A 27,246-nucleotide genomic window follows, 5' to 3' on the forward strand; every position below is an offset into this window, starting at 1 on the left:
TCAAAGAGAACCTGACCCCCTCCACAGGAATGGCTTGAAGGTTTGCTGGCTCCTCTGCAGAGCAGAGCTGAACCCAGCAGAGCTGGGACCAGGAACCTGGTGCTGGTGGGAGGTCACTGTGTGAGCTCCACTCTGCAAAAGCAGCTGAGGAAAACATCAAGAAGGTCACACACAGGTGTCTGCTGTCCTGAGGGATTTATCAGGAAAAGTGACCCTGGGACATGGCCAGGACCAGAGCAAAAACCCCTGAGGTGTGGGAGGTAGACCCCCAGGTTCAGAGTCACCTCTCCTGGTTTTCAGCTCTGGGAGATGTTGTGTTTGGTTTGAAAAACTAACACAAATCTGGCAGGGGCCTGCTGAGCTGCTGGAGCCAGGAGGGGAGCTGATGTCACAGTAAAACCAGTTTGCTTTCTTGCTCCCACTACCAGCTCCCCCAGCAGCTGAGGAGGTGCTTTGAGCTGCCTCTTGGCACAATGATGCACAATGGGATAAATTAGATGCTGCCACTGAATGGCCCAGTTTGGAGGTGCCCCAGTCTGGGACAGCAGAGCCACCTCCAAAGCTGTTTGGTGACAAGGAATGACCCACATCTGTAGTCACCTGAAGCCAGTAATGAGCAGGTTGAAGGAGGAGGGGAGCCTGGTGGGACTAGGGCTGGATTGTAGGGTGGAGTGGTGGCATCTGCTGTGAGGTGGGTGCTGTGCCATCTGTTTCCATATTCCTCCTCTCCAGGATGCGGGAAGTGGACCTGGGCTGCGGGAAGGCTCTGCTCATCAAGGAGAGTGGGGAGTTCCACGCCGTGGGACACAAGTGTCCCCACTATGGGGCTCCACTGGTCAAAGGTCAGTCTGCATCCTGTCCTGGAGAGCAACCAAGGGCATCACAGGACAAAGGACAGCCCCCTGACTGTGCTGCCCGGCATGCAGCAGTGCTGCCCTGCACACTCAGCATCTTCTGGCTGGGGAAGGCATGGGAGCAAGCTGGAGTGGCACAAAACTCACCAGAGAACTTTGCCAGCTCTGGTTTGCAGCTGCCACTGCTGATCACAGGGCTGGGGCTTCTTCTCATTGAGGGGAAAGAGGACACTCTTTAAGCTGATGGGATCCTTTCAGTAGCAAAAGGAACATTGCTCATGTTATTGACTGAAGTGAGATGAGGTGGAGTGGTTTCTCATCTTGGCACCTAAAAATATGCATCATGGTACTTTTTCAGCACAGGCTTCAAGCAGGTCTTTGCCCTGAGCCTAAGCACTGGCAGCAGTCTGTGTACTGACGTGCATCACCAAAACTGGGGTTGGGATGGCACTTTGCTGGACGTGGGATCCTGGGAAAGACAGGGGAGCATCCTTCTGAATGTCTTCTGGCCCGTAAGCCTTGCTGGGTGTAGCAGCCATGCTCTCAGCACCCCCACCCTGGGATGAGCCTCTTGCTGAGCAGGGCAGAGGAGCCCCACACTGCCCTGGAGGTGAGAACTCACCGCCCTTTCAGAGACCTGTGGTGCATTCCTCAGACTGGCTGTCACTCAGGGGTCTCTCTGGGGACTTTGCTGCAGCTGTAGGTGCAGGGAGGCTGCCCCTGTGCCCCACCCATGGTGGTGATGAGATCTTGCTTGTGTCTCAGCAAGCAGGGACACAAGCTCAAGACCACTCCATGGCCACATGGTGGTCTTTGCTCTGCCCTGGCATTGTAGCAGGGAAAGCTGAAGTCCAGTGTAGCAGCCTCTGAGCCATCACCTAGAGAAATGAACACGTGGCTTTGGGCAGGCCTGTGCCTCCCAGGTGTGTGCAGGTGTCTTGCTGTGCCAGGGTCTGCTCTGCAACCCATGTACTCTAAATCAATGATGCTGTGCTTGAGGCACCACTTGTTCTGGGTAATAGTGGGGCTTTTAAGAATGACCATGAGACTCTGGGGATGGCAGCCCCATCCTGGCTGGAGAGTGAAGTTATATCCTAGAGCAAACAGCTTTGGAACTGTGCCCAGAGGTACTGGAGGACCCTGCCATCCAGGGCATTTTAGAAGGAATTGCTTGTATAGGATCCCAGCTGGTCCCAAACATGCCCAGTGCGCAATGTTGAGAAAACTCCACTGTTGCCCATCCAGGCCCACATCAGCTGTCACGTGTCCTGTAGGAGAGGTGCCATCTCACAGGATGGGAGGCAGCTGCAGGGCAGCACCAACCCTGCTCTGCCATGTTCCCTGCAGGGGTTTTGTCCAAAGGAAGAGTCCGCTGTCCCTGGCATGGAGCTTGCTTCAATATTGGCACGGGTGACATTGAGGACTTTCCCGGCTTGGATAGTTTACCCAGGTTCCAGGTGAGATCTTTGTCCTTGCAGCAGAGGAAACCACAGAATCATGGGATGGTCTAGGTTGGAAGGGACATTAAGGCCCACCTCATTCCACCTCCTTGGACACCTTCCACTATCACAGGTTGCTCCAAGCAACAACTACAACCTGGCCTGGAACACTTCCAGGGATGGAGTAGCCACAGCTGCTCTGGGCACCCTGTGTCAGGGCTTCCCCACCCTCCCAGGGAACCATTCCTTCCCAATATCCCGTCCATCCCTGCCCTCTGGCAGTGGGAAGCCATTCCCCCTTGTGCTGTCACTGCAGGCCCTTGTCCAAAGTCCTTCTCCTTCTCTCTTGGAGCCCCTTAAGGCCCTGGAAGGGGCTCTGAGCTCTCCCTGGAGCCTTCTCTTCTCCATGTGAACAATCCCAGTCTGCCTCAGGGCTGCTCTCGACTCCTGCATCCCCCAGCCTAGACAGATAAGGCAAATTGCTCACATCTAGGTGCAGCAGCTTGCATTTGCCCTTATTGAAACCTTATAAGAATCCCATGTGGTCACTTCTCCAGCCTGGCCACATTCCTCTGCATGGATCCCTTCCCTCTAGAGCATCAACCATACCATTCAGTTCCGTGTCACCCGCAAAATGACTCTTTTATTTGGCATAAGTAACGGACTGTATGGCATGGAGCAAATACTTTCCAAGGTTGTGCTGGTGTCACCAGTGGAGGGCAGCTCCTCATCCAGCTCCTTCCCCCCTGCAGCTCCCTTGCACCCACCCACAGGCACCAGACACCTCCTGGGAACATGGGAGTGCCCAGTCCGGGAGGTCTCTGCAGTAGGAGTGGGGTGGGAATGAGAAACCATATGTAAGATTTGGGTAGAAGTCAGGTTGCACACCGAGCGTCGGTGTAGGGTTGATCCAAGGCAGGAGATCCCACAGCCTCGAGCTGGGATGAGCTCTGCCATGGCCTGAGCTGCTGCTGCAGGTGACCTGGTGCCATCATCCCTTGCTCCTTAGCTGTTGCCCAGAGGGAGCCCTTGCTGCTCTGCAAACCAGCACTGTTCTGTCACCCTCAGGTGAAGATTGAGAAGGAGAAGGTGTACATCCGAGCAAGCAAGCAGGTGAGCGGCCACTGACATCCAAAAATCAAGGCCACTGCTTTAATTTTTTCCTGTATGTGCATGGGGGTGGGGGGAAATGCTTCTCTTTGATCCTCTGAACTGGGCAGAGTGATGTTTGAGTATCCAGTTTATATGGAGGCACAAGTGGAGCAGGGCAGAGGTGTTGGGTCCCCCTTCCACCCAACCTCCCTGCAGCTGCTGGACGCCTGGCCTGGGCTGTCCATGCTTTCAGATCTTATAGGTGTTTGTCCTGCACTTGTCCTATGTTTCCTTAAGCTCTTAATTTTGCAGGCCCATGGGAAGAGGCCTTTTGGCATGGTGATGACAGAGGCCACTTGTGCTCCCTGCTGAGCCCACACCTCAGCTACTGCTGGAGTGGTAGAAAGGCTCTCCTGCCCTGATGGAATGGAGAATGAAGCCCATTAAGGCCACTGCCATCTCTCTTTCCATGAAAACCCTTCTTTTGATGCATGGTTGTATGTACACATGTGCAAATCCAGTGGCTCAGAGCCCCAGTGGGCCCTTAGAGCACTTGGGTTATATCCAGAGATGTCACCTGAATGGCAGCACTTCAGCTGATTTGGGGATGTGATGAGGGAAAACTGAATCTATTTGCTCTACCAGGAACAGATTTTGTCCTCTCATGCCTGGGAACAGGGCAGCAGGGCTACACTGGCACAGGTCCATGCCTGTGGTCTGGTGGATTGGACAAGTCCATCAACTTTGGATATCAGGTGTACAAGCTCTGCTCAGGTTCAGGATAAAATTCCTGACAGAGTTTCTTCATTTTTGTCTCACTTTTGGTGCAGAATTGCACAAGGACACACCTGCTTTTTCTATTGCCCCACCACTACCCCAGCTCTGAGTAGTTGCATGGCTTGGCAGAAGATGATGGATTTGTTTTTCTTTTGTACCTTTTAAGGGGCAGTGCACTGGACATTGAGATGGTATTTGGATGAGCAGGGGTTTGGAGTCCTTGTTCAGTACAGGGGTGTGGATGTTCCCTTCCTATCCAAGCTGCTTTATGACACTGCTACAGTTGTCCCCATCCCTGCCTGGCTGCCCAGGGTAATGCTGAGTAAAGATAACTGCTTTTCTTCTTTTTTTTGGTGGTGACACAGGCTCTTCAGACACAGAGGAGGACAAAGATGATGGCAAAGTGCATCTCCTTGAGCAACTACAACCTGAGCAGCACCAATGTGCTGATCATTGGTGCAGGTAAGGGTGGCACATGCTGGGGTCACTGTGTGTCCCCTCCCAGGCAGGGATGCAGGGAGGGGGTGTCTGTGTACCCTGCAGCTTCTGTCACCCCTCCTGCATTCCTCCTTGTGCAAAGGGTCACACCAGAAAGTCATCCTGAACTTTTTTGTACTACATGCTAATGATCCAAAGGTGCCCTGTGGTCCAGTCTGTGGAGCTTTACAGTTCCCTGTTGCCATGCTTTGAAGTGAACCCCAAATCCTCTTCCTGCTGTTACATCAGCAACCCCTGATTTTCACAGATGAAATGTGTGGATGATGATGATGAGTGTAAAGCCTTTTCAGGACCCTGTGGTGTTGATACACTTTTTTATCTTGGACCTTGCACATCACCATCTCATCCCATTGCAGCTCCAAAGTCCTCACCTCAAGATGCTTCTGTGAAGATAAAAGTTCTTCCACCTTGCCAGCAAATGTCAGATCCCTGCCAAAAACAACAAAGCTGCCAAATTTTCCCTTCCCTTCCCTTCCCTTCCCTTCCCTCCCCTCCTCTTGTCCCAGCTCTATTTGTGTGCTGCCGTTTTTGTAGAAAGCCTGATGGGGTGAAGTGTATCTACCAAGTTTCTGGAATGGGTTAGATGCCAGGGCTGGGCCATGTTGGGGTGAAATGGAGGGTGGGAGGAGGACAGGAGCTTCTTTTCCTGGGGCTGGGAGGAAATATCTGCTCCTGGCACATGGGTTGTTCTTGAGTCTCAAGGGGACCAGATCCAAGCTGGATATTGGATCATCAAATTGGGATCATCTTAGGTGCATCTCGCAGTCTGAGAAGAGGGGAAAACCAGCTTGACTGGTTTTTTCCATGCTGCTGGGCAACATTTTTCCCTTCCTTGTGCCCTTGCTGATTGTTGACTGAATGCCAGGGTGGGACATACTGCTCCCTGAGGTCAGCTGGAATGTCCTGGTGTGTGGCAGGTCTGGACAGTTATCACAATCCTCAGCAAGGTCACTCCACAGACAACATTAGCCACTGCTAGATAAATTTACAGGTCTGTTAAAGACGAGAGTCTATTCTGGTGGACACCAAAGGAGATTTCAAAGCTGGATTTGGGGGGAAGAAGTGTTGGAAAGACTGCCCATGCAGCCCTGTGTCAGGGACTGAGATCCAACCATGCCCAGCAGAGCTAAAAGCAATTGACTGCAGTCCCTTGCTCATGTGAGGGTCATCCTGACATCAGCACAGCATCAGCTCTGGCTCAGGATGCTCCTGGCAGCATGCACAGGATGTCCACCAGCCTGTCTCTTCTTCCACTGTCCCCCACCTCCATCAGTGGGAGTGTCTCGTTGATGGACCAAACTACATGGTCCAGGTCCATCTTCTCTCGGTGGTGTTACAGAATTTGTGGCCCTAAAAACACTTATCATGGAGTGAGGCTTCCTTGGCTGAGAAGAGACTCCAGACTTCTCACCTGAGCTCTCCAGTCTCACCAGTTCAGTCAGGGAAAAAGGGACGTGCCAGCCATGCTGCCTGGCTGGAGTGGGACAGCATGTCCCAAGGCAGCTTTTTGTTTGATTTAACAAGTTTTTTTCTGTGATTGAAATAAGTGAACAAAAAAAAAAAACCCTTAAAGAAATAGCATGGAAAATGCTCTGCAGTGAATCACACAAACTAAACCTTGGCCATGGAGAAGAGAGGACTTCATACTCTCTGTGCTTGGCCATAAATTCACCAGGAGCAGGGTGTGCAGACCCTTCTCTGACTAGAGGGGTCCAAGGTTCTAAGTGGCTGCTTATGCCCTGGAGTTTGTCAGAGTTTGTAGGCTTTAGCAACACTCCTCAGGTGTGCTCTTTGTGTGCTTGTGACAGTTTAGGGACAGTCAAGAGGATTAATGTCATGGTCCATAGACAGAGCATCCCTTCTGCTGCCTCATGCATCTGCTCCAACTGGCTTCCCATGTGAGCTGTTTGAGTTAGGAGAGGCTGTGAGGTGAAGCCAGGGCTGGTGGAGGTGGTGGTCTTGGAGTCAGCCCCAGTGGGTTTAGCAGTAAAGAGCACAGACCTCCCAGGGCCACATACACACAGCTGTCACTGGTCTCCTTCTCCCTTAGGGGCAGCTGGGCTGGTCTGTGCAGAGACCTTGCGCCAGGAGGGTTTCTCTGACCGGATTGTGATGTGCACCATGGACAGACACTTGCCCTATGACAGACCAAAGCTCAGTAAGGTTTGTATCACTGGGTACGCCACAGTTCCCTAGTTTTAAAATTTGCTCCCCAGTTTTAAAATGTGCTTTACGGCATTTCCCCACTATTATTCATTGCAGCAGCAAGGTTGTGTTTCATTAGTTGTCCTGTCTCTGTTTCCCTTGAATTTTCTTCCCTCTTTGTGACTGAAATATGAAACACAAAAAAGGAGTTGTTCAAACTAAATTAAAATTACTCCAGCAGAAAAACGAAGGTATTCTTCCTTGTGTGGGTGGTGAGGCCCTGGCACAGGGTGCCCAGAGCAGCTGTGGCTGCCTCTGGATCCCTGGCAGTGTCCAAGGCCATGTTGGACAATAGGGCTTGGAGCAGCCTGGTCTAGTGGAAGGTATCCCTGCAAATTGAAATGAGATGAGCCTTTAGTCCCTTGCAACCTAAACCATTCCATGACTCATATGATGATTCTTCCACAGATGTAATGGTAGCTGTCTTAGCCAGCTTGTACTTGGATGGATGTACACTTCTTAAAGTGTTTCTGGATCAAAAATATTTAAGGCAGTGAAATGGAGCATGTGGAAAAATGGTGTTGTCTACCAGAGTTTTTATTAGTGTCTGTTTATTGCTGCCCAGGGATGCTCTGTGCTGTAATTATGGTGATTCTCAGCTGTCATCACAGCTTGATAACTTGATGGAAGTGCAACGGTTGCTTTTTCTGGCACACATCCCATTTTGCATTCCAGTTTATAGACACAGGATGATCTTTAATCTGATTTTTTTGCTGCTGATTCCTGAGCCTTCTTTGATGTCAGACAGCAGCTCAAGTTGAACAGCAGCATTTGACCTTGGAGCCTGAAGATAACATAAGGTGAACTCATCCTTATATCAGGTATGCTTACCCATGGGGAGTACTACAATCATAGCATCTAACTCTTCTTCCAGCACCCAAAAAAGGGATTTTCAAAGACAGGCAAACATGCACATGGCTTTTTGGGAGCATTCAGGTCATTCCTGTGCTTCTGCAAGTCCTGCCTGGGGTGAAGAGCAGCTGCTTGGTACTTGCATCCAAGCATCACAGGGGTTGTGCTGAGGAGCTCAGAGAATCTGAGTGTCCCTCTCCCAGGCAGACAACTCTTCCAAACACTTATCCTCATGTATGAGTCTTAGACTGGCTCTTCATCTCGCTGTTAAGTAGTAAGAACAATTCACATGCCAGAGATGTTGTACATGTTTTGTTAAATCTTCCACTGAACACCTCTGGCTGTAGTTGCTTTTGGAAGGTGCACAAAGCCCATGGAAAAGAAGGCAGAATTTTTGGGAAGAGGGTAGGAAAAATGGAATTTCTCTTAGTCCTATTGTGTGTGGGACTACACCTGTACAAGCCACTGGAGAGGGAGTGCCACTGCTAACTCTGTAAGCAGCAGAGCTCTTGCTCCCTGAAACTGCAGCAGTGTCCTTCCTCTGCCCTGCTGAATGCCTGTTATCAGTCTGCCCTGAGGTCCTGCCAAGCTGTTTTCCTTTGTCTCCTTTGGACCATGACCTGTGCGTTGCCACATCTCTGTTACTGTCCCCAGAGCACTAAACAGCAGCAAAAGCCATGGTGGTTGTGCACTGTTGTGCTTTGCCCTTCCTGCACACTGTCACAGAGGAGTCAGGTATTTCTCTCTGTACATGTGGAGTATTCAAAGAATTTGCAGTAAAACCTGTATGACCCTGCCCCTGCCTGGAGTCCTGTGACACCAGTCTCTCCTGAGCAGAGCATTGTCTGAAGTCAGAGTAACGGCTTGTTCTCGTTGGGCTTGTTCCCGCCCCTGACCAGGCCACCTCCAGGGAGAAGGATCTTGCACATCCATCTCCATGGGCAAATAGGAAAGCCCTTGATTCCTGCATCCCCTGTCACTCCTGGGTCAAGCCCATACACCATCCCTGTGTGGCATGAGTAGATGCTGCTGCTGGGCACTGTGTGATCTATAGCAGGGCTTGACCGTGGCATCTGTGCCTGTTCCTGCTACGCTGCAGGCAGGGAGGGGTGCATCAGTAGGGAGCAGCCTGCACACCCAACAGCTCACTTGATGCTCAGCTTGTTCTCAGCCTGAGTCTGGGCTTGTGTCCACAGAGTCAGGAGGACAGATGTGCTAGGGCTCAACCCTGTGTATAAAGAAAATTTACATCTCACCCCAGTGACCGGGGAAGGCTGGGAAAAGCATGAACTTTATCTTGCAGCTGAAGATGTGCAGCTATGGGCTCCTTGTGTATCCTTGTGTGTTAATGCTGCTTGTTCTTACTGCTCTTCTAGCTTCCATTTGCCCTGTTTTCCAAATAATCATAGAATGGTTCGAGTTGGAAGGGACTTCTAAATGTCATCCTTTGCCACGCCCCTGCTGTGGTTTTTTGTCCTTTTTCTAGACCAGGTTTTGCTCTAGTCCAGCACTTTCAGGGATGTGGCAGCCACAGCTTCCCTGGGCAACCTGTTCCAGGGCCTCACCACCTGTATTGTAAAATGAGGCTTTTCTCTTGCTCCTGTGAACCTGTGTGTGCTGGGAGGGGCTGCAGTTATGTCTGCTTTGCTGACACTCTGAAGCACTTGCTGTCATCTTGCCTGAGCTGCTCAGCACCAGCCCCACACCAAACTGGCAGAGAAGGCACCAGAGCCCAGACCAGCCTCTTGTGACAACTCCTACTTCAACAGGCTTTATTCTAGGCCTGTAGAACCATTCCCTTGACCCATGCAGCAAGTGCTGACTTGTGCTGGTAGCAGCAGTTTCTCTACTCACCTGTTCAATCCACAGCAGCTGACCAAAAAATGGCTTTTTTTGCAGTCAATGGATTCCCACCCTGAGCAGATCACCCTGCGCCCCAAGGAGTTCTTCTGCACCTATGACATCGAAGTCCTGACTGAAATGCAGGTAAGGAGAGTCCTGTGTGTGCCTGGTATGCAAAGGCTCTGTTTAGGGAATGTGGCTGTCTCTGTTCTTGGCTTACTGGATGCCACTGTATGAATACTGGGTCTCCTCCAGCCCCCCTCTTTTCGTCCCAGAGTGTAGGTTGTCTGTGCTTGTTCACAACACAGCTCCTGTGTTCAAACACAATGCTCCTGTGGTAGGAAGGGCATGCTGGGTGTGACCATGGTGTGGCTATCTGTGGTGACCATCATGTGTTACCTGCCATTCCTCATGTGGATCTGGGGAGCCAGGTGCCATTTGATAAAGATAACCAGCCTTCAAACAGTGCAGACAATGATGGCTTAAATATTTCTCCCCATTATTTTATTTATATTGGGACACCTTCAAGGATTTGTGAAAAGGCAGCTCGGAATATTTAAGGTGTGTGTTGGCCAAGCTGTGGACATGGGGGACTAAAACTAACAGACTAACTAAAAGCAACCAACTAACTAACTAAAACTGTCATGGAGGACTAAAACCAGACAAGCTGATTGGGCTGGGACCTCGGTGAAAATCTGGGATTTCTTCCCTTAACGTTATTTAGGAATGATTTTAGGTGGCGGCTGTGGATGTCAAGAGCAAGATAGCTGTGTTCAAGGATGGGTTTAAGATGGAATACAACAAGCTGCTGATAGCAACGGGAAACACGTAAGCTTTGGACAAACATGTTAAAGATCAAGAGAAACTGTTTTATTTGAGAATGTGAGGAGCTAATGCCTGGGGATAAGAGATGAAATGTGGCAGGTGAATTTAAACACTGAATTTGTTTGAGTATGAAAAAGTCAAGAACACAAAAGATATTGGAAATGTCTGTATGTATCTACATCTACATCTACACATCATCATCAATCTATTTCATATATATCTACATCATGTATTATAGAATCACAGAATCACAGGATGGTTTGTGTTGGAAGGGATTTTAAAATTCATCCAGACCCACCCCTGCTGTGGACAGGGAACACTTTCCACTAGACCAAGTTGCCCCAAGGCCCATCTAACCTGGCCTTGGACACTTCCAGGGGTGGTACCAGCACCTTGAACATATTTTCTTTAAAAAAAGCTGCAAAGTGGAAGTATCCTAATTCTTTTAGCAGGCATTTTTGCCACATTTATCTTCTTTTCACCCTTGATAACACTCAACCCTGACAACCAGATAATTCATCCCTCTGAATGTCCATATTTCATTTTCTGCCAACCTTTAAGATCTTTTTCAGCAATTAAGGCTTAACACTTTGCAGTTGCAGCCTTAATTAGGTATTGCTGTTGCCCCATTCTAACAGACCCTTTAGGAGCTTTGGCCCCAGAATAGGAATTTTCAGGACTGAACTTGGTCCAGCCATAGGGAAAGGTGGTATTGATGTGTTGGGATGCCGAGCATCACTCCAGATTGCTGTTGTCACTTGTGCCCCTGAAGTAGTGGATCAGTTTGTTTTCGATTGGAGGTTTGTCAAAATCAGCAGTTTAAGCTGAAAATGAGGCATCCTGGCTCTCCTTCCTTGTGTTCCTTACATCAAGCCATAAAATGAAGCAGGAGAAATGCAGCCCCTGCATAATTTATCATCTGGGGAAGGAATGCTGTAGATCAGCCAAAACAGGGACTCATGCTGGAAACCAAAGTGTCATATCCAGTGCCACAAGGTGTGAATAGCTGGTGCTAGGATGTACAGAATCACAGCCAAAATGCCATATGCACCAGCCACCCAATTACATCAAAAGAGGATTAAACCTTTGGCAATAATTTCAAAATCCTCATGCACAAGCTCCAGGTACACTGGGTTTTTTAGGGTACCTAAATTATTTTTGTCCTGTTTCCAGATGTGAGTCAGGTTTGCAGGGGCCAGATATTTAAAAATATATGGGCTACAGTAAGTGCCTGGGGAGGGCACAGTTAAGCTGCTACAGCATCAGCAGTGTGCCCTTGGGAATGGAGAGTGTAGCCTACATCTGCAGAGCCTTATCAAACTTTCAATATCTGGCTCCAAAGTACTGATGGAGGTCAGAGTGAGTTTCCTGTGTCCCATTAAGCTTCTAAAAAATTTGTGATGTGCCAATAATTAAGCATAGGCTTGTAAAGCAATGCCTGTCCTGTGCTGGCTGCACTGCCCCAGCAAGAAGCTCCCCTGGACCTGTGGGTACACCAGTCCACTGTGGGGTCTGGGGTGGCTGCTCAGCATCCCCTGCTCCACTACTGGCCACCAGCATCTGGGTTTTTCCATGTTATGTCTCCAGCCCAGAGAAAGGTAAAAAAAGGAAAATTGGGAATGTTCTTGGAGCCCTGGAAGGAATGTCTGCAGTCCTGACTGGGCACTGAACCACACAGAGTTGAGAAAAGCAGCTGTATCACCCTCAGTGTTTTTCAGGCCCAAAACTCTCAGCTGCAAAGGCAAGGAGATGGAAAATGTTTTCAACATCCGGACACCTGAAGATGCTAATCGTGTGGTGAAGCTGGCCACAAGCAAGAATGTGGTGATCGTGGGAGCATCCTTCCTGGGTGAGTGCTTGCCTGGCCTGTGTCCCTGTCCCAGCTCTCCACCTCTGCCTGCAGATGGGTAAAGTCCTTTGCCCAGTTACAGGTAACACCCCCATGAAATTGGACCTGGGGTAGTCCAACCTCCAGCCCCAGGTGTGTGCAAGGACATTTCCATGCCACAGCAATTGATTTTTTAAAAGGCTGGGCTGGCATGGGCATAGATATTGCTGTCCCAGTCTGAAAAGCACATGGCAGGACAAGTAGTAGTGCTCATGTGGGTCCAAATCTGGTGTGTCTAGAGTTGGCTTCAGTCAGGAGAGCCTTGTTGGTGGGTGGGAGCCTGTGGGCTTTTTCTCTTTTACATTTTAGTAGTGTGGTGAATTTTTAAAATGCACAGGAAAAATCTTGTTTCTTTGATGGCTCTTCTTTTTGCTTGATATGGTTCCAACAAAATTATTGTGGGTCCTAACAAAATAAGAGTGGGTCCTGCAAGCCTTTAATATAAATGGTTATTAGTCAGGGAATTAATTGTAAGATATTAATGATTTGTTTTTCTTCTTTTATAAAAGATAAATCTGTTTTAATGGTTGAATCAATATGATCTACAGAAAAGCGTGTGATGTGGGGGGGCCAATTGCAAACTGCAGGTCATCAAAAATATTCATTTCCAAAAAACCCCCACAGACAGAAGATGTCTTGGTGGAGGTTCCCGTGCAATTCCCAGCACCAAAATTCTACCATTCGGATGGGAGAAAGCAGCTACTCCCAAGAGCAGTTTTCAGAGCACAGCTGAGGTTGTTCCAGCTGTAGGAGGAAGGTTTCCCATGGCTGAGGTCCCTTGTTCCATGTTTTTCCCAGGGCACTTTGGGATTTCCTGGCTAGTTCCTCCCTTTGGTCTTTAAAACCTACATCTAAGAACCTGAATCAGTGTGACCCCTGGTGTGATCAGGTCTGGTGCCTCCCCAGTTCTCCCAGGAGTGCAGCTCCAGCCTCACCCAGTGGATGAGGCTGCTCCTCATCTGCAGCCAGGGACACAGGGCAGTGCTGGGTGGGTTAACGTGGCTGCTTGGACCTGCTTCTCTTCCCCAGGGATGGAGGTGGCCGCCTACCTCGCGGAGAGGGCCCACTCGGTGTCCCTGGTGGAGCTGGAGCATGTCCCCTTCAAGAAGTTCTTTGGGGAGAGGGTTGGCCGTGCTGTCATGAAGGTGACCTTGCTTTCCATCTAGTGGGGGTTGGTAACAGAGCAGGTTTTGCTTGTTTCACTTATTGCACTAATTAATTTACTTCACATTTATTGACAAAGCTGTGATTGCAGCAGTCAGTGAGAATGGGCTGTATTTTCCCTGTCATGGTCCATGTGCTATGGAGCACCTTCCAGAGCTGTGTTGGGGATGTGGGGATGCTGACCCCCTTAGCAGTGCAGGTTGAGACAAGCCTGCAGGGTGGGCAAGGCAGTGTAGGGGGCAGCAGGACATCAGGATCAGGGTGGTTCAGGGTCCTGATGCCCCCTGCTCTGTCCCTTGTCTCCTGTCCAGATGTTTGAGAACAACAGGGTGAAGTTCTACATGCAGACCGAGGTGTCAGAGCTGCGGGAGCAGGAGGGAAAGGTGAGTGGTGGGCAGGGGCTCCCTGGGGGAGCTGCTGTGGCATCCCCCAGAGCTGCTATTCCCTTCCCTAGTGGGGTTTTCTCTCCCCTCTTTCCTATCCCCTAAATTCATGTTCAAATGTATGCCAGTGTGGCGTGTGGGGTGACTTCATTGCTCCCACTCACCTCCCGCTGCTTTTCTAAGGAATTATGGTCAATTTGCATTTCACAAACGAGGTGAGCTGCCAGCTTGGCTTCCTCCTGCTACAGAGGGGCTTTGTCCCTAAAATAACTGTGATGTCTCCTGCAGCTGAAGGAGGTTGTGCTGAAGAGCGGGAAGGTCCTGCGTGCTGACGTCTGTGTCGTGGGTGTTGGTAAGGGTTGTGTGGGGGCAGAGCCATGGAGGGAAGGCAGAGAAGAAGTTGGAGGGGACGTGACAGCAGGAGGTCACTGGGGCTGGGTGGCCAGGGGTACTGGCAGTGGTCTGCCAGCCCTGCTGGACTACCACACATGAGTCTGCATATCTAAAAAAGGCATTTCTAGAGCTCCCACCCAAAATGCAACTGAAAATATATTTCAGAAGTAATACTTTTTTTTTCCAGAAAAAAAAAAACATTTAAAGCAGTTTCATCCTCTCTAGCTTTTTATTAAATCTTCCCCAAAATGAATTTTTAATGTCTTTTTTTTCTTTTTAATTGCTGCTGACAGCAATCAAAAATATATCTCATACTATAAAATAAAAGGAAATATCCCATAGAATATTATATATTTCTCCTTTACACTTGGGTGGGGGGAATTCCCTTTCCTTTCCTCTTCAAAACGCTGTGGACTGAAGGAATCACAGAATTAATTTAATTCTGGTTTTGTTGTTTTTATTGACTACTCTGAATTGTGAAAAGGCTAAAAAAAAATTAAAAAGGAAAAGGAAGGTGAAGGAAATGCACAGGCTGGGGGGAGGATGAAGAGCCCTGGCTGGAAGCTCAAAGGTTCCCTTTTAAATATAATTTTTTCAAAATATCCGTAAAAAAGAATTAAATTGAAAATTATCTCTAAGCACTAGAAAAGAGCAGTGGGCAGGTTACAGTGATGGCTTGGGCAGGACAGAGATCCTGAGGGACCAGAGGCTGATGCAGTGGGGGCTCTGTAGGGTACCTGGCCCTGCTCCACACTCCCAGAGCAGCTGCTGCCTGTCCCTGGGGGCAGCCCCCATGTCCTGGCAGGAGGAAAGGCCTCAGGATCAGCCCCCAGGGCTGTGGAACACTGGACACTGCAGTAGCAGCCTTTGGCTTCCCCCCAGGTGCAGTCCCAGCGACAGGCTTCCTCAAGCAGAGTGGCATCAACATTGACTCCAAGGGCTTCATCGTGGTCAACAAGGTGAGCCCAGGGGCAGCCCCTGTAGGAGGGAGAGCACGAGGAGCTGGGCCAGCTCTTCTGATCTATGAGCTTCCCTGGGGCTCCAAACTGCTGCCACAGGGGCTTTTCATGGCATTTTATCTGCCAAGATTGACAGAATTGGAATTTTTTAATTCTTTGGGTTGGCCTGTGCAGGGCCCGGAATTGAACTCGATGACCCTTGTGGTTGCCTTTCATCTCAGGATATTCTGTGAGATGGTGAAATTCTGGAAGCATCACCAGGAGTGCCTGGGAACCCCCTCTGCTAGTCGGGGTGTGCAAACCCCAGACCTGGATGCTCTGGCTTGGGTCTGGCTCTGAGCTGTTCTGGAGTGGTATGGATACTTAGAGGGGAAAAAATTGAGATAGATCCATCTTTTCAAGGATCCTAAAGGATCTCATCCTTTCTCCCCACCACCAGTGACTGTGATGGGGGGAGTGGTGTTGGAGCCTTGGGCAAAGGAGCATGTCAGGAGGCTGGGGCTCAGTGCCATGCAGTGCTCATCCCTGCAATAAGCTGGGCTCTGTCAGCCAACACCAACAAACCCCAGACTTCTGAGAGAGGCTCCAGGACAACCAGTTCATGTGTCTTTTTACTGGATAACCCACTGGCTGAGGGATTCTGAAGGTCCATGCATGTGTGTTCTCATTTGGAAGTGAAGAAGGCTGAATGAAATCTCCCCTGGGGGTCCCACAGCCAAGCAGAGGTTTTCCCTGTGTTCTGAGGGACCGTGGCAGCTGTGGACCACTCCAGTTGTGGAGTTTCTGTTCATTTAGGGTGCAAACCCCACTAATGCCCACCTCTTCCCCCCTGCAGATGATGCAGACCAACATTCCAGGCGTCTTTGCTGCTGGAGATGCTGTCACATTTCCATTGGCCTTGAGGAATAACAAGAAGGTGAATGTCCCCCACTGGCAGATGGCCCACATGCATGGTAGGTACTTTGCAGAAAAGAGCCTTTACCAGATTCTCAGGAAATTTCCAAACCCTCCAGGGCAAGAATGAGACAACGGTCAACAGAGAGACTGCGTGGTTGTATGGAACGTTTTGAAGCATGTGTATCTTATGCTGCCTGTTGTGCCTTCAGCTGTCAGCATTCTTGCCAAGCGTTGCCTAACAGTGCCTCATCACCAGCACAGAGGGGCCCAGGGACAGGCTTTCCCATGTTCCCTTTGCTCCCTGGCACTGCTGCAGGAGCCTGCTCTACTTCTTGCCCTAGGACACTTAGGAGCTCACATCCTAAGCTCAGGTTCCAAGCCTGGGCTCAGGTTCCAGCTGGGCTTCCCACACTGCCAGGCTGGCCTGGGAGTGTTCAGCAGAGCTCCCTTCTCACCTCTCATCAGCCTGGAACCCCTGGTGTGATGGCTGCCCTCATGGCCACAGTCACACAGGGAGGTTTCCTGTGTGCTGGGTGAGAGGTTTTGGAACCACAGCTCCAAACTCAGCCTTTGGACACCTCTCCCATGTCCAGATATGCTTCTGCAGCAGGGACTGTACCTCAACAGTCTCCATGCCCTCCAAGGGTTTGTCCATCCCATCCCATCTGGGTAGGAGCTCAGCACACTCTCAAGCCTGTCACTATTGCACAAGTTGGGGGGAAAGAGTCTCATGGGTACATGGCTCATGGCAGTGGAGGTGACAAGTAGGAGATGCACCATAGGAAGGAGTCGGAGACCATCCTTTTGTGCTTCCTGCTTTGTCTTGGTTGCTGTGTGGGTTTTCTCAGCAGCAGTTCTTGGTATCCCCATACTCTGTGACTGCTGGTGTTGATGCTGTGACCTGAGTGCAGAGCACGGAGCTTGCCCTGGAGTGGCAGTTCCCCCATCCCTGTGCTCTCTTGCAGGCCGCATCGCCGCTCTGAACATGCTGGCCCACGGCACGGAGATCAGCACTGTCCCATACCTGTGGACAGCTATGTTCGGGAAGAGCATCCGATATGCAGGTAAGGGGCTCCCTGGGCTGCTGAGAGTTTGTGCTGGTGGAGGTGTCTTGGGAGAGAGAAGCCAGGGTCACCTCCTTCATGTGAACCCTCCCCACCGACCTCTGCCACAGGGCTGCTTCCCTGCCTGGCTCCCGAGGGGGTTCAGTGTCTCCTCTGAAACCCATCTGCCATGAAGTGCACATCCTTAACAGGATGGAGGATTCACTTAAATTAGATATTGGGAAGTAATTCTTCCCTGTGAGGGTCATGAGTGCCTGGCACAGGTTGCCCAGAGAAGCTGTGGCTGCCTCATCTGTGCAAGTGTTTAAGGTCAGGTTGGACAGAGCTTGGAGCAACCTGGGATAGTGGAAGGTGTTCCTGCCCATGGTAGAGAGTGGGAACAAGGTGTTTTTCAAGGCTTCTTGCAACCCAAAACTCTCCTGTGATTCTGTGGGTTTTGGTACCTGCATCTCCTGGTGCTGTTCTCTTGGTTACTGCAGGACATTCTCCTTGTAGTGCTGGCATGAAACATCCTATCTTAGAGCTGGATCTGGAGGAATTGCTGCTGATTTCACTTCTTCTTTGCCTTCCAGGCCATGGGGAAGGATTCGATGATGTTGTCATTCAGGGAGATTTAGATGAACTGAAGTTTGTGGCATTCTATACCAAGTAAGTGTTTCTCTTGTCCATATTCCTACACAGGCATTCATCTGAGATTACTCTGCTAGGCTGGAAAATAATTCTGCCAGAGCTTCTGTCAGTCAGTTTTGTTCATCTATGCACAATGAGTTTGTGGAACACATATACAAGGCCCTGGAGAAATGATGTTCTGATTGTACAAGTTAAACTGGTCTTTGGACCCGGTGTCTCTGCTCTTTGCCCTCATGATTGCTGTGAGCAGATGATGGCTTCTACTGCCAATTCCTATCAAATACTGCCTTCCCATCTAATCACCATGTTAATGATTTGTGACCAGTGCTGGACAGAGTGCTCAAGCATCACTGTTTCTGCTTTTGGTTTGACAAATTGAGCTCAAAAACCTCTTCTGCCTATCACAAGCTGTGAAGGTTTGAAGGAACACGGGAGCTTTTTTCCATCTATAGTGAAACCCAGCTCTCCCCCAGGTTGGGACCCTTCCTGGGAATGCATTTTTGAGATGTGTTGGCAGCTGGGATGTGTTGCCTCAGCTGTTCTGGAGCCATGCTGGCTGTTTAGACTGGAAAGTCAGTGCACCATGAATTTATCCCAAAAATATTTGCTGCTGTTTATTCTTCTGTTTCCTTTGTCCATCCCAGTCTGAAACCGGTGGCCACAGAACATCCTCATGCTGGAACCAGAGGGATTTCTCCAAGTGCTTTCTGATATTAATGATAGGGAGAGGGAAACCAGGGAAGCAAAGGGCTGCCCAGCTCAGCTGTCAAATCACTTGGTAGCAGCATCCAGGCAGGGATCAGGAGGGAGTTCAGGACAGGAGCCAGCTCCAGCTCTGCAGACATCATCTCACTGTCCCTCTGTCCCATCTCCAATGTACCCCATGCCTTCTCCCTCCCTGAGGGTGGCCCACTTGCCCATGTCGCTCAGAATGGAGCCTGGCGGTTGGACGTGTGCATTGGGCTTGAGGAGGTATGGGGCTCACTGCATCACCCTGGGGAGTGCTCACCCTCCTCTCCCTGGTACCTGCACACCTTGGGTAAACACCTGCTGCAGGGATGGAGCTCCAGCTGGCACCCAGGGGCCTTTGCACACTAGATACAGCTCAGAGTGTGCTGGAACCTTGGTCAAAATTACCTAAAGGGGTGGGTTTGTGCCAAGGCACCACCTGTGCTGGGGAGAGCTGCTGTGGGGATGTTCCCCTCCTGCAGCCTTTCGACATGAGAGCCTTTTATCTCTTTATCCCACCCCTAATTTGAAAGGAAACATCAGGTTACTTTAATTAAACATCTGAGGAGGCTGTTCAAAGGGAACACCCTGAGCAAGGTGCATAATCCCTGCTCCATGCCAGGGCCCCATGCTCCGTGTGCCATGGTGGCTGCAAGGGACAGGGGCTGCCAGGGGATCTGGGCTTGCTGGGCAGACCTGGAGGTCCCTGCTGAGCGCTGTGTTATTCTGCCACCCAGGAGGGTCTCCCGGAGCTGGCGTGTGGGTACCAGGACGGCATGCCATGCTGAGAGCCGGAGGTACTGGGAAGCACTGGCTGCTGGGGGTCAGCCAGTGTGTCCCCCACTGCTTGGCTCCCTGTCTGTGAGAGGCAGAGCTGGAGCATTTCTTTCTTTTTTGGTGGTGGTTCTTCTAGTTGGTGCTAAAGCTTTTGGACTGAGGACAGTCCCAGGCTGACCATTTCCTCCTGCTTTCTTCTGCTGTGCCCACACTGTGTTTGGACTCTTCTCCTCCTCCTGGTCCTCCTTAGTAGTTGCAGGAACCACTGGTGGTTTCCACTCCTACAGCCTGTCCTCAGCACTGGCTTTCACAATAAGGCTTCTTCTGCCCCAGAGTTTGAAGAGGAAAGGAGTCTTGTCAGAGCTATGCAGAGGCCAATAAAAGGCCCTGTGCTGGGAGGTGTAGGGGACAGCACTCTGCAGATGTCCCTGCCTTGACAACAGACTGATGTCCTCCTGCCCCTAAGACCTTGGAGACCAGGGAATTGCTGTGGTTATCTTCTTCACAGTTCCCCACCTCTGTTACGTTGAACGCTGCAGAGGAAGGGAAGACCATGTAGACACATCCCCTGTGCTTCCCTCTTCAATCAATCTTCACAAAGACTTCTGATTGCTCCAAATCCCAGGTTCAGGATGGGAGTTCTTGTTACCTTTGAAGACCTTTTTGAAAAAGGGATTCCTCCTGGCTTCCCCCATCTGTCTGACAAAGTATTCAAAAGCCACTGCTGATGCTGGGTGCTCCAGCTCACCAGCACCCCATGAACCATTTTGCAAAAGGAGTAGCTACCCTATGTCCTGCTGACAGAAATGTTTGGGCTGCATCTGCCTTCCTGGCTGGCTCCTTTGGGCACTGTCTGGGTTTGAGGCTGAGCCAGAGGGCAGCTGGTGGTAGTGCATCTGGTTCCCTTGCACACCTTGGTTATTCATTGCTTGGAACAGCACATCTCCCCCAGGTTTTGATGGGTAGGTCTCTCCAACCACTTTGTGTTTCCCAGTTTGGAGCTGGCTCTGCTCAGGAAACTGCTCTTCTTTATTTGCCATGGGCCTATTTAGGAATGGGAGTTTTTTTAAACAGTCTGTGATGGAGCTGCCCCATGGTTTTGTAGACAGTTGTGAGAGATACCTTTAACTCTCATGGCTGCACAGGGCTGAAGTGTCCTCTGAAACATGGCTTTGCTCTCCTTGTCCTGGGAATTAGGCACATATCCCTCCCCACCCCACCTCAGCTGCTCTTTGCTCTGTTGATCCCAGAGTTCTTTGGCAGTCAATTTAAGAGCAGATCTTGGTTTAGTGGGTGCTTCTACTTTTCAGTTTATTCAACAACATCACCAGAGTTTAAAATCTTACCCACACATCTTCCCTGATTTCACATTGTGCATTCAGTTATCTCTTCATGGGTCAGGCTTTGAAGGTTTACACTTGGATTGACCTTGGCAAACCCCAAACAAGAACCCACCTTCTCGTTTGCTTATGACCTTTAGCCAAAGCTCCTCCAGCAGTTTTATGTCCTCTTCCTTCTCCTTCATTTGTTTTCCTCTCAACCTTTGAGGCTGCATTGGGATCCTGCTAGGGGAACAGCCAGCCAATCTGGACATCCTATATACATGAGGACTTCCTTGCTGGGGCTGAGGACCCAGGGGTTGGACACTCCAGCTGTCCCAGTGGCCGTGGAGCAGCTCAGAGCGGGGCACTCTGCTTGTTCAGAGGTGGGGATCAGGAAGGGGATGTGGAACATCCCAACTGACTGTTCCACAGGGAAATCCTGACCACCCCTCCACTCCCTCAGCACAGGGCAGCAGCACAGGGATAACAGCTGGGCATCCTTCCTGTTGTCCAGGTTTTTATCCACCATCAGATCTACCACTGGTGGTGTTTTCCCACAGATGCCAGGGTGCCAGAGCTGTCTCCATCACCCAGGCACCCTAGTTGATGCTCATGACATCACCTCCAACATTGGTAGGACCAGTGGGGCCTGCTGTGCCACTCTGTACCCTCTCCTGACCCTTATTCCAGCCATCTTGTTCCAGTCCCTGTGGTGCTTATGCCTTGGGATCAGGCCTGGCTCTGGAGTGGTGTTCCTCTTTGCCTCCCTCCTCTCTCCATCATGGTGGGTTTTGGGTGGTGGAGCTGTGGCCATCCAGGCTGTCCTAACTGCTCTGCTCTGCCCGGCCCTAGGAGTGACGAGGTGGTGGCTGTGGCCAGCATGAACTACGACCCAATTGTTTCCAAGGTGGCTGAGGTCCTGGCTGCTGGCAGGACCATCCGGAAGCGTGATGTAGAGTAAGTAGACAGGCAGTGGGAAGTGGCAGTGCCAGGCCAGGGGCTAAGCACAACCATGGGGTGCTGGGCAGAGCTGAGCCTTTCACACTGATCCATCTCCATACCACTCTTGCATCTCCCTTCCTGTTCCTGCTTCCTCCCTGTGCTACTTCCCAGCTGCCTCCAGATCTGGCATCCCCCACATATAGGGTTTGTCTTAAACACCAGGACCCAAATCCTTGCACAGAGAGGATGGGATGGGGATACTCTCTGCTTTTGGGCACTGGCACTTCATCAAGGAAGCAATGCCTGATGCTGGGGCACACCTGGGCACCCAGTCAGTCAAGGAGACCTGCAGAGAGGGACTGGGTGTGTAGCCTGTGCATAACCCCCTATGCACAACCCAGCCCAAAGAGCTGGTGTTACCAGGATGCTGGCCTGTGGTGTCTCAGCCTCTGATTCCTTGGAGCAGAGCTCATAGGCAAAGGGCATTTTTCTCCCTTCACTTTGTTTTTAAGACCATACAGAGGACAGAGCATAACTTTTTGGTGAGGGTAGGTGCTGGAAGGCAAATGCCAGGGAGGTGATAACAGCCAGGAAGAGGCCTTTAGAGTGGGAATCAGAGCTGCTGAGGAAATGTGGGTCTCTGTTCCAGGGATATTTATCTGGAATAAAAGCAGATCTTTTCAAAAGCTCAGGGAGAGGAGCACTCCCAACCCCCAGGAAGTTTTGTCTCTCAGACTCCCTGGGAATCCCTGGGATGGGAAGCATGTCGTGGGTCCCCTCACCTGAAACAGGGTTCATAAAATGACAGAATAGTTTGGGTTGGAAGGGACCTTAAAGTCCATCCAATTCCACCCCCTGCCCCCTTCCCTCCCACTATCCCAGATTGCTCCAAGCCCATCCAACCTGGCCTTGGACACTTCCAGGGATCTCTGGGCAGCCAGAGATCCTCTGGGCAGCCTGTGCCAGGGTCTCACCAACCTCAAAGGGAAGAATTTTTTTGTGCCATCACCCCAGTACATTGGAAAATGGTTGCTCATGTCCCACTTTGTGGCTGGGAGGGAGGGGTATCTTGTGGGCATCCCAGGGGTGGGGAGGAGCTGCTGGCCCTGTGGTGGGGCTCAGGGGCTGGAGGAAGCCAGATTAAACCTGAATGTCTTTTCTCTCTTTGTCTCCCGCTGCTTTCACAACTTTAGGCTGTTTGTCCGTCATGGCAAGTACGTTCGGTTTGGGGTCTGAGTGTGCTGGATGTGAGGGGCTGGCAGCAGGGACAGCTGCACCCCTGACTGGGCCATATCCCTAATTCCCATGTGGGGACACTGGTTACGGCGGGGGGATGTCTTTATTTTGCATCCCCCTCACATGGGGGGCAATGCTGGTTGATAGAGCTGGGGCTGCCAGGAGCCACATCAGGCACAGATCCTGTTGGTTGGGACCTTGCTTGGCTGGGGTTTAGTGGCTTTCCATGGATTTTCAGCTGAAGGGCAGCTTTTAAGTATAAATAAATAAAATGTTTGAACTCAGTTTTACACAGAATTGAGGACCTGCAGGTGACTTTTTGGACAGTTTAGTGACAGGTGAGTGAGGGCAAAGGAGGCAGCTGATTGCTGGGGTGGACACCAAGTACTGGACTAGCACCAAGCACACCAAGAGCATTTGCCTGTGCACATTGAGAAACCCCTCACAGCACTGTGGTTTTTCTCTCTTTTAGAACTGGAGACATGTCCTGGCTAACAGGGAAAGGCACCTAAAGCCACAGATGGCTGAGCTCTCCTGATCCTGCACTCGCCGTGGGGAGATGGGACAGCAGCTCCATGGCCTGGTGGGAACCCCATGGCTCAGCCATTTCCCTTTGAGACCTCGATAAACCTGGCATTGTGACCTTCCAGGAGGATCTCACACAGCTCCTCTGCCCCTGTGCCTGCTGGGCTGGGACTGGGGCTCTGCTGTTGCAATTGCTCTGGCATGCTGGAAAAGCAGTCCACAGAGAGCGTGAGGTTTGGCACTGGCAGCGGGCATGGGTGCCATAGGGCTGAGGGTCCCCAGGCGGGTCTGCCCCACGCATGTCCCTCACTCCCATAAGCAGCACGAGTGCCTTTGGTTGTCCTGTGCTTTCATGCATGAAGCTCCTTTCCAAATGCTCTTCACTCCCAGCAGAGCTCCAACGTCCATCCCTGCAGACCCTGACATCTGCTCCTTTCCTGCATGGCTGCAGTGTTTGCCACAGCCCCCACCCTGGGGGGCACCTGGGCGGGCCAGATTACCCTGGGTGACTTCTGTGCAGCTGGTGCAGTGTTGTCCAGGCTGGTCCTGTGCAGCCCCACCAGTAGAGGTGGGTCCCTGTCCATGCTGAGGGCTCTGGAGCTCATCAGTCCCCATCCCAGCATCTCCTGTCCTGGAGCAGCCAAGGGGCTGGGATTCCTTCCCTGTCTCCTGGGGCTTGGTTTGGGCCAGGGCACTGGCAGCTCTTGGGCCCATTCCTGGGGTGCATTGCAGGGATACCTGAGAGCTGTGATGGCTCAGCTACAGCCCTGGGCTGGGTGGCCACCCTTCCAGCCAGCCTTGGGATATCTCTCCTTGATGCTATCATGGGATCAGTGCTGTTGCTGAGGTGTTATTCAAGGAAAAGTAGCTGGGGGGGCATTTCTGGCTGTCCATACTCTGGCACTTGTCCAGTGTAGTGACAAAGCTGCATTTCCCAGCCCACCATGCTCGTGCTCTGCTCTCCTGTTTCCAGCCCCATGCTGAAGAAGAGCCATGTCTCCAGCTCAGGAGTGGGCCTGGCCAGCCACAGCCCATCAGCCCAGCAGAGTGGGGGTTGGGGGTCCCCACTGGAGAGACTCCAGTGCTTTGTTCTGGGGGAGACTCCTTCCCCAGCAGTCAATGTTTTACCCTGAGTCCCAAACAAGAGGATTTATATTTTTAATTTGATTCAGCCCCTGTGAATTAAAGCAATACTATTCTTGGCGTCTGGGTCATTTCTGATTTCTTCCAAGACCTTGGGTCACCTCTCCATGTTGGCCAGGTTGTTCAAGAACCTCTTTGCTGGAGACTTCCCACCTGTGTCCAGCTCACCTGTATTTCCAGTATTTCAGATCTTGGCTTGGTAGAAATGCACCAGTGTCTATCACACCTCTGGCTGGTCTCTCCTGGTTTCACTACAGAGCTTTTCCCAGATGGAATGACCAGGAGGGATGGTAGCAGGATGTGCACACTCGAGCACACAGGGAACTTGCAAGTCTCATCTCAGGTTCGAAAAGACAAATGTCAGTGTTCCTGTCCACAGGTCATCCTCTGAGGGCAGGGGTGGCTGGGGCTGTTCAGCTCCTGGTGCCCCAGGCAGGGCTCTTCCAGAGTGGCCTGGGGCTGTGGGCACAGCCCAGGTGGAGGCAGCTGCCCAGGTGCTGCCTCAGCTCTGCCACTACCCACAAAGACCTGGGTTTGTATCTCGTGTCCTGCTGGTAGGATAGTTGGACACAGCTTTGGTAGCTCCCCAGGGGACCCAGCTGGAGTGCCAGGGGACTCTGGGGCACCACAGGGTGGCATTCCCTGCGGCTGTGTGTTTTCCCCAAGCTCTCTGTCCTATTCTCCATGCTGGCTGAGACTGGCAGCTCCCTCCGCACAACTTTGCTACGCTGGGGACATAGTGGCAGAGTGCTTTGTTTTTCAGGAAGATGCTTTTTGACCTCCTTTGCCTCTGATCGGGCCTCATCCAGTATTGTGCATGAGCTGCATAAAACGGGCATCACCCCCATGGTCACAGGGCCGAAGACCATTCAGGGGCTGAGGAAGGACCTTCTGTCCCAGTCTACGGCTGCAGTGGGGGTAACGAGTCCCATTCCCTGCTTTTTACAGAGGAGTTGTTTCAACCAGGGCTGGTAATGTCACCCATGACATGAGAAATCCCAGTCACCACTGTAACTTTCCTTGGGACATGTGTCAGGTCATGGGCAGGGCTGGCTCAGATGGGTATTGCTCCTCTGCACAGGTGTGGGGTGGTGTTGAACCTGAGACCCCTTATCCAGTGCCTTGGCAAATGCTTCCCAGTGGCGAGTCAGTCCTGGAACTGGGCAAGGCTGGGTTGTGTTCTCTGCTACTTTTCCAAGCTCATCACCTCTCATGCCAGGACAGAAAGTTTCCATCTCTTCTTAAGAAACTGCCTGTTCCCATGAGGAATGAAAGCCCAGCTGGGGCACATGCAGTTACCCCCAGCTGCACTGGCCCATGTCAGTTACCTCCAGCAGACTGCCCAGGTATCATGGTCGCTCACCTTGCCTGCCCATGCAGACTTGATGCCCCAGATCCTGAGCTCTCCACCAGCTCCTGCTCCTCAGATTCTGGGCTGTGCCTGTCACCCTGCCCACATCTCACCTGTGTGCTGGCAGGACTTGGGGGACAGCTGGGGCTTTGCCTTTGCCCCATGCAGGTGAGACCCCATCTGGAGAACTGCATTCAGCTCTAGGGTCCCAGCACAGGAAGGACCTGGAGCTGCTGGAATGAGTCCAGAGGAGGCCAAAGGGATCCTCTGAAGGCTGGAGCCCCTCTGTTCTGGAGCCAGGCCAGGAAAGCTAAGGGTGTTCACTTGGAGAGGAGAAGGCTCCAGGGAGACCTCAAAGTCCCTTTCAGGGCCTAAAGGGGCTCCAAAAGAGCTGGAGAGGGACTGGGGACAAGGGATGGAGGGACAGGACACAGGCAGGTTGGGATATTGGGAAGAAGATGGTATATAGTGAATAAATTCTTCCCTGGGAGGGTGGGCAGGCCTTGGCACAGGGTGTCCAGAGAATGCCCCTGGATCCCTGGATGTGTCCAAGGCCAGGATGATTGGGGCTTGGAGCACCCTGGGATAGTGGAAAATGTCCTTGCCCATGGCAGGGGGTGGGATGAGATGAGCTTTGAGGTCTCTTCCAACCCAAACATTGTGTAATCCTACGACTTCAGCCAGTCAGGTGCTGATTTAACCATGCCTTCAGCCCCAGATGGTTTGGTTTTGGCAGCATATGGCAGTGAGCTCTGCAATTTCATTTTAGCTTTATCCAGGATAAGAATCATCTCTTTCTTTGGTTTCTTGTGTTCCTTGACCCTAAGTTCCTGGCCCTTAAGGACCTCATTTACAGCACTTGCTCCCACTATTTGAGGCAGCTTCTCTGATGCACCTTATGGGGCGAGTTGGAGGCTGAAGATCGTGAGGCGAGACCAGATCTGTTGGGTAGAACTGACTGACACTTATAGAGTGTGTCCAGAGAAGGCAACAGTGCTGGGGAAGGGGCTGGAGCCCCAGCAGAGGCTGAGGGAGCTGGGAAGGGGCTCAGCCTGGAGCAAAGGAGGCTCAGGGGGGCCCTTGTGGCTCTGCACAACTCCTGACAGGAGGGGACAGCCGGGTGGGTCGGGCTGTGCTCCAGGGAACAGGGACAGGAGGAGAGGGAACGGCCTCAGGGAGGGGCCAGGGGAGGGGCAGGGTGGATATTGGGGAATATTTCTTCATGGAAAGGTTTGTCCAGCTCTTATACAGCCTTCCCAGGGCAGTGGTGGAGTCCACATCCCTGGAAGTGCTCAAAAAATGTGTAGATGTAGCACCTGGGGACATGGTTTAGTGGTGACCCTGGCAGTGCTGGGCTAATGATTTGACCTGATGATCTTCGAAGGGTTTTTCCACCTTAATAATTCTGTGATTATTAAACTTGAAGTTCCTGAAGAACTTTTCCCTCCCATTCTCCTCT

At 51.4% G+C, this 27,246-nt stretch overlaps 1 protein-coding gene across 3 annotated transcripts in view; it reads left to right on the plus strand.

The window, feature by feature from the left end:
• The window catches only part of AIFM3 (apoptosis inducing factor mitochondria associated 3), a 55,650-nt gene extending 29,568 nt beyond the window's left edge, over nt 1–26,082 (plus strand). The window contains exons 5-22 of one of the 3 annotated variants that reach the window (XM_039726100.1): nt 733–842; nt 2,202–2,311; nt 3,362–3,406; nt 4,528–4,624; nt 6,711–6,823; nt 9,617–9,703; nt 10,296–10,387; nt 12,103–12,233; nt 13,302–13,417; nt 13,748–13,819; nt 14,108–14,171; nt 15,095–15,171; nt 16,007–16,124; nt 17,034–17,132; nt 17,705–17,780; nt 21,443–21,547; nt 22,726–22,746; nt 23,241–26,082. In XM_039726100.1, the coding sequence (XP_039582034.1) occupies nt 733–842; nt 2,202–2,311; nt 3,362–3,406; nt 4,528–4,624; nt 6,711–6,823; nt 9,617–9,703; nt 10,296–10,387; nt 12,103–12,233; nt 13,302–13,417; nt 13,748–13,819; nt 14,108–14,171; nt 15,095–15,171; nt 16,007–16,124; nt 17,034–17,132; nt 17,705–17,780; nt 21,443–21,547; nt 22,726–22,746; nt 23,241–23,280 (1,573 nt within the window). In that variant the 3' untranslated portion in view covers nt 23,281–26,082. The other 2 variants (XM_039726101.1, XM_039726103.1) reach the window with 2 other exon arrangements.
• The last annotated feature ends 1,164 nt before the right edge of the window (nt 26,083–27,246 follow it).

Source organism: Passer montanus, unplaced genomic scaffold, assembly GCF_014805655.1.
Source record: "Passer montanus isolate IOZ18808 unplaced genomic scaffold, ASM1480565v1 scaffold57, whole genome shotgun sequence".
Taxonomy (NCBI): Eukaryota; Metazoa; Chordata; class Aves; order Passeriformes; family Passeridae; genus Passer; species Passer montanus.